The 7262-nt window shown below is 35.4% G+C and overlaps 1 protein-coding gene across 2 annotated transcripts; it reads right to left on the bottom strand.

Moving 5' to 3' along the window:
* Positions 1-1171: 1171 nt before the first annotated feature.
* Positions 1172-7228, bottom strand: LOC145674989 (uncharacterized). 2 transcript variants are annotated; one of them, XM_081745329.1, is made up of 2 exons: positions 6148-7228; positions 1172-4645 (listed from the first exon to the last, which is right to left on the bottom strand). In XM_081745329.1, exon 2 carries the CDS (start codon positions 3611-3613, stop codon positions 3077-3079), a length of 537 nt encoding a protein of 178 aa, XP_081601455.1. In that variant the 5' UTR covers positions 3614-4645; positions 6148-7228; the 3' UTR covers positions 1172-3076. Both variants share the same exon structure in this region, with proteins under 2 accessions (XP_081601455.1, XP_081601456.1).
* Positions 7229-7262: the final 34 nt, after the last annotated feature.

A 7262-nucleotide genomic window follows, 5' to 3' on the forward strand; every position in this document is an offset into this window, starting at 1 on the left:
TTCTGTTTGTATGTGCATACAGGTGAGTAACTTGAGTGATTTTTGAAATGAACTGCCAACACTTTTCTGTTGATTATTGCAACCCGTAGCTTGAGCTTGGAGGCTCAAGGAGTTCCACTACAGGTCTGGAAGATGCAACCACGCATCTCGCGTTGAACTTCAAACATAAGTTGTGTTAAGGGGCACAAGCTATTTAGCCGGTGAAGGACGATTTCTTACGGCTAGCCCCAACTAGTGAAATCCCAGGTCCGCAGACCTTGTGCGTTTAAAAAGTTATATACGCGCCCTCCAATATCTGTATTCCATTGTGGAGATCTTCTTTTGTGTGTTTGCTGAAGATTCACCTTTACGCTGCAGGACTGTTCAGAGTAACAACTGGATTCATCGTGGGACGATCCAGACAACTTTTCCCCAGTGCGAATCCCCCAAGTGTGTTAATGGTGTGAGCAAAGTATTTATAGTGATACCTGAATTATAATCATATATATAGAAAGGGCTCTATTTCCCGAAAAGGGCAAAACGTAATTTCAGCGGCAAAATTTATTAGTGTCCAGTGTTGTGTTCATTTCTCTTCGTTATTTTTTTTTCAAAATAGTGTTCTAATAAATAAGTATAGTGTCATTTAATTCAGTGTGTTTTCGTTGTTTGCATGAGTGATGTTTGTGTGCGTTATGGTCTGGATGACCGTCTGATCGTCCGTGAGGTTTTCGAGACGAGACACCCGAACCTCTCGGCGCCTAATGCTCATCTCATTATTGAGACCGACGAGCTTTTTGGGAAACAGTTTGTAACCTTTCTTGGAGAGGTCTTCGTCGTCCTGTCCAGGTAAGTTAAAGTATCAGGAGTATACTTATTGGTAGTACCACGAGCTAAGAACAGCGACTTGACACCCAGCCGGTTACAAATAAATAGCTGCCCGAACATGGACCACGACCTCTAGATGGTTACAACGTATTTCAGTGTTCTTTGATTTTAGCTACGTAGAATGGATTAAAAAAAGTCAGAATGGTTCGCTAAGATATCCTCTATACGTGGTGTCGTGGAGCCATTTGCTAGTACCTTCATACTTCTTTATGCGTTTAAATTTGCTGCTCATATTATCTCTTAACCTACATGCTCTTAAACAAGTAGAAAGTAAGTACGAAATAAATTACAAAACTATTTAGAAGCTTCAAAACCGGTTTTATTTGTCTGCAAATTGTGGAGTTTTGTGTTGAAAGATACAGGAGTTGTATTATTTTGTTTTTAAATGTTTATATGTACTGTTGGTACACTTTAGAAGTTTATTAGGAAGATACATACGTAATAGATATATACTTCAATTCAAACTTTCTACATCTAGAATCAAAGCAAGATAAAAGAACACGCGTTGACATTGACAAAATTTGTGAACTCCAAATACATCAAGTTTCTAGAACTCGAAATACATCAAGTTTCTTCATTACAAAGAAATGAAGTTGTTATTTCATTTTATGAAAAAGTTTCTTACCAAATATTAATGCTGTGCTATGTAATTAGTTATTTTATTTTCAAAAATACTTCACACAGAAGAAAATACACTACAAGAAATTGATAATTATACACAACTAGTGTCCAGCAACCAGATTTCTTAATAAATTTTACAGTCACTCACGAAGATACAATATGAAGCTCTGAAAGTCATTTTTAGATCCATGATTTGCCATTTTGTCCTAAAAATGCACTGATAATGAAAACAAGAACTGCCTCTTTATATATACAAATGTTTTTGTTTGCATGCAAATTTATGATCACAAGCCTGGGAATGTCATTATTTGAAATAATGTATAAATTGCATAAACTTGCTAAAATTCCAAAAACCAAAAGAGAAAACTGAAATACATCTCACAGATTCATGGATATATCATACCTTTATTCTTCTTAACGACATTAGATCAAAAATAGCAAAAGCGCCTCTTCTCTGTTACAAGTTTCAATAACAATGTAACATTACTAATATTACTCTTATCTTACTTCATTATCCACTAACATACCGTATGTGCGGCGAAATAATAAAGCCCTATGCAAATATTTCACATGCATCACATACATCAATAGAACCAAGGACTACACTTCTGTTTACTTACGCAGCGAAAAAAAAAAGGTGCTGCAGTTCTCACCCTGAGCTTAAACCAAAGTTTGATATATAAGCTCCCTAAACTTATCTGCAGGTGAAGCATTTGCCATCCGCCAATACTAGTCAAACAAAAACAAATACAAACTGTATGTATATGCATTGATTCATTGAAATTGAAAGCGATAGAAACAGTTAATTGAAATAAGAAAACGTTATGAATGGATATTATTATTTATTATGGGTTTAATTTGTACTTTATGAAAATTACCGTATTCATTCTGTACTTTATACATACTTTTCCCATGTCAACTTAAAATTCAATGCAGAAATCGACGAAATTTCTCGATCTGCGACACTGCTTAAGTAGCATCAATCAAACTACATGCTTCAAATTTCCATATTTTGCGAAAGTTATAAGTTAACGGACAGTTGTAGTTTTCTTTTAATGAAGCAAGTTCAAAAATGTTCGGTAACATTCAATTGGAAAATAATAGAATGTTATCAAAAACTAAACAAAGATATCAAATAATTATATTCATTCACCTAAAATTGAATACTTTACTTACGCCAGTAACTAAACCTACATAAAATAAACCCTAAGTACAACGACTTTCATTAGATAAACACTAGTGAATTCTATCAATTCAAAACAAGAAAAGAAACATAAAAAAATATGCCGAAAGGAAACTTAAAATGGTATTGATTGATATAGCTTAAGAAAAACTATCACTTTCACTAAACATAAATTTTACGAGTTGAGTTTGATTGTGAAATCATGTTTGCATATTGCATTTTAAGCGTTTTTTATTTAAAATTTAATTCACCAGTGCAACTTGTGCCAACCTATTGCGGTTTGCAAGCGAGAGTTTTTAGATTTTTGTTCAAAAATATTAATATATCTGCATTTTCAGGGAGAAGTCTAGATCAACATGAATTTTTTTTAGCAAGACATGCTAATTTTTGAAGCCGATGTTCGTTAAGTTACCAACATTCAAGGCTGTTGCCACTTTGCGAAAGACACTGATCTGATTTATAAAGAGTAAGCTCATCTGTTACATTAGGACATTTTGAACACGATGGAAATATTCCAAGCAAATAGTCTAATGCTGATGACCCACCGGACGATTGCTGTGATAAATCATCTTCTGATCCTTCAGATTCTACGAGCACATCATGAACCAATCTATGAATCTTTGTTTGTATTTTAAAATTCAGAAATGGTAATTTGTACTTTGGGTCCAAGAATGTTGCTAAGAGGTAACATTTCAGAACACTATTTGACAAAAAATCTGATGATTCAGAATCGGATAATGCATCGAGCTGAAGACGCTTTCCTAAGTCAACTGATATTGAAGATTTCAAGTTCTTAACAATTTCAGAATCTGAAGGACATTCCTTCAGGTGGTTAGAAATAAGACCATAGCCTAATGGTAAAGCAAAAGAAATGGAACACTTTTGATCACACATAACTGTTGTAGCCATTTGCAGTGGCTTCAGTACTCGAACGATATCTTCCATGATTTGCCATTTGTCTTCAGTTCATTGTATATTCCTTGCATCCATAGGTTTAGTGACATTTCTATCAGAGAACACTGCATTTATTGCTTCTCTTTGTTCCAGCAACGGTTCGATCATCCAATATACACTGTTTCAGCGAGTCTTTGTATATTGAATAAGGCGATGCTTTGGTAACTTCAGAATTTCTTGTTTCTTTTCAAGCGCGACTGAAGCAGTGGTGCTATGTTTGAAGTGCCCTACCACTTTGCTACAGATTGAAATTATATTTGTTACCTCGCTTTTCTCTAAACTGGTCAGTATGGATCGGTGCAATGTATGTGCCAAACATGATACATTGTAAACCGGCAACAAACGTCCAGCATTAATCATATTCGATGCATTGTCGTGAACTAATGCAACTACTTTGTTTTTGATGCACCATTCCTCCATACACAGTTTAATAGCATTAGCTACATTTTCAGCTGTATGTCGTTCTTCTAGTTCAATTGTCGTGAGAACAAAATCTTCTGTACAGAAGTTCGTATACAGAGCATGACATGTCACTGTAATGTAAGAATCTGTTGCTCGAGACGTCCATATATCTGTCGTTAAAACAACTGCTTCTGCTTTTTGTAGCCTCTGTTGTACTTGCTCTTTCAGTTCAGAATAGAAAAGCTGCAAGCGTCTCCATAGTGTCCGCCTAGACGGTACGCTATAATTTGGTTCAAGAAAGGACATTAACTCCCTAAACCCTTTCCTGGGAGTAGATCTGTTACTATCGTGTTTGCAATCCTTTACGCAATCTGTTCTTCATGTTCTGGTGTGCACGGCCGGCTATTTTTAAGATAATTTACTATTGATCTTCGTTCATACGTTCGCTTTTAATTGTGTGTTTGAGGAACTCGAATTACATCATCACGCGTTTCGTCATTGGTGACAGTTTCACAGGAAACTTTCACAGTAGTATCTTCTGACATATTTGTGGCCTCAACACAGCCTGATGGTCCAGGAGAATCTTCAGAACTATCCAAATACGAAGCTTCCACAAAGATACTGTTGAAAAAGAAAATGACACAATATTATGTTTAAGCAAAATCACAATGTAATTCTATGAACAAATTAAATATAAACTTATTTTAAAGACAAAAGCAAAAAAAATTATGAATATAAGCATTGAAACTTGTTTTAGTGTATTACTATTTGACTCATCAAGCCACTAATTGGGTATGCATGCAACAGTTGTTTTGACAAATTTGCCTCAGGAGATTTGTTCGGACTTCCGCTGTCTTGAAATTAGGGTGGTTGGAAACTGGATGCCGTTCTGGTCACCAGCAACCTTGTAGTAAGTTATCAGAGAAGGAAAAATATCTTCCATAAAAAAGGAGATTCCATTCCATCTCGCCTAACGATTTATCAGTCACTGATATCTCCAAGAGAAGAATGTCAGCTATTTTAGGTGAGATGGGAATTCACATCTTGCCTAATCCCTTCTCGCCTAAAATGGCGGTAAGACACAAGGAGGGAATTTCTGCACTAAAGAGAGAATTCCTCTACTAGCATTTTAACCAGATATTTTAATCAATATTTTCAATTTCTGTCAACTTTAATATAAATATTTAATAAGTACTATACAACAAGAAAGCATAGGGGAGGGGGACGATGAAGTGGATGGAGTTCACTTTTGGTTTGTTTTGGAAAAACTGGAAGGTGCTTAGCAGACAGGAGCTAATCAGAAACAGGATAGAAATATACAGGATAGAAATATACAGTGTTTCAAAACAACATTGACAACGTTTGGGAGCAGATTGCTGACACCAAGATAAGACAAAAAGTATAGACCAACCTGGGTGTACAAATACTTCCTTTCGGTACTATGACCAGCCAAAAATCTGTCGGAAAATGAAAAAAAAAACATAACTTGATAACGAAATGTCGGATCGAAGTTGGGGGAAAGGGAATGTTTATTATTTTTAGCCGTAGTTTCCATTAATACACAACTCGATGTGGTACAGGGCGGGGGCAACGGTCACCCCAAAGAAATTGAAGAAATCCTGGGATAATTTATTAAACGTTGAGTATAATGACATACGATTAAACTAACTAAAACTAAAGACGATGTTTCTACTAACAAAAGTCTTAGAACGTGGTCCAAGTTACAAGAACCTCGTTAGAATTCGAAAAAGGAAATATTACGAATTTAAACATTGCCCTTACTGTACATAACATAATCCCTTAAAGCCCCTTTTAAGGTAAAATAAAATAACGAAAGTTTTGGTTTGTTTCAGTTTACCGCCCCACGGTTATGCCATGATGACTAAAGGAGACTTGGACTTACTGATTATAATGGAATCTGAACCACTTTTTCCGTTCAAGTGTATCCCACCGGGAACCGAATCCACGCGTGCCGTAGGCAAGCTTGTTAGCCACTAGACCAAGCGGATGTCCAAAATAACGAAAGTTAAATATTAAATGAAATATTACATGATAAAACATACGACGGTATCTATCCCTTGAATCAAATTACATAAGAAAGAAAAGTGTTTAAATCTTCCTACCTTAACGTGATGTGTTTTGTAGAACCAGAGATTCCAGGATCGTCATCATCTTCTGATTGAATGTTCCGTGCAATCACTTTGTTAATACAAGACATGTGTTTAGTCCTCAAGTGCGATAATAAAGCACTTGTCGATCCTCCTTTGCATCTAAGTACTTTTTTACACAAGAAGCATTAAGCTTCTTCTCTAGTCTTGGCACGTTCAGAGTATTTCAACACTTCACTTCGTGACATATTGTGATTTGCTTCACCTTAATTGCTGCTTTCACCCTTATCTTGCAGGTCACTGAAATGAATATTAAATGCTTGCTCAGTGCGTTTGCGCAGTTGACCTTGACAATCGTTGCACCATATGCACCTGCAAATGTTTACTATCAAAAGCTCGACACATTATAGGCTTAAGACTTTTAGGTTCCAAAACGTTCAAATTAGAATAAAGTACATTTGAGGACGTTATACGTTATCAAAAACGTTGTTTAGCATTTTGTTTTATATAGTACAGAAAATGACATTTTCGTACATTTGATTACCAGTATATTTTAACAATGTTAGCTATTGTGCACATCGAAACATCTTTTAATACAACAATATTTTAGTTTTAAGCTAACATCTTTTAAACAAAATAAAATATTAATAGAACTTTCCTTACCTGGAGTTGTTAATCAAATCTGGTACAAGTAACATTGCCAAAGGGGGCCAAGGAGGCGGGCGCTACCCGTAGGCTATACCTGCACCCCAGACTGGTAGTATATATTAATATTGCGCAAATAATGTGAAATTAACCTTTTCAGTATAACCCTCCTCAAGTAAAATGGATCCAGCCTTCGATTGTGTCCCCAAGAAATTAAATCTGATACTGTAACTGGTGGTATAGCATATCATAGCCAGTTTAGAACTACAATGAACCTAATATTTTTATTTTACTTATTTATTATTTTTAATTTTCCTATTTTTAAAATCAAATGCACTTCACTTTCCTAGAATCACACTAAGGGAGAAAATAATACCTATATGAGGAAGAACATACCGCGTAGAGAGAGCCTTGTTATTCCATTGTTCAAAACTGTTTGACTATGAGAGGCTAAATCAATATTTCGTGCGTTGATATATATATAT

The sequence above is a fragment of the Thermobia domestica genome, chromosome 18, assembly GCF_964235325.1.
Source record: "Thermobia domestica chromosome 18, izTheDome1.hap1.1, whole genome shotgun sequence".
NCBI classification, from domain to species: Eukaryota; Metazoa; Arthropoda; class Insecta; order Zygentoma; family Lepismatidae; genus Thermobia; species Thermobia domestica.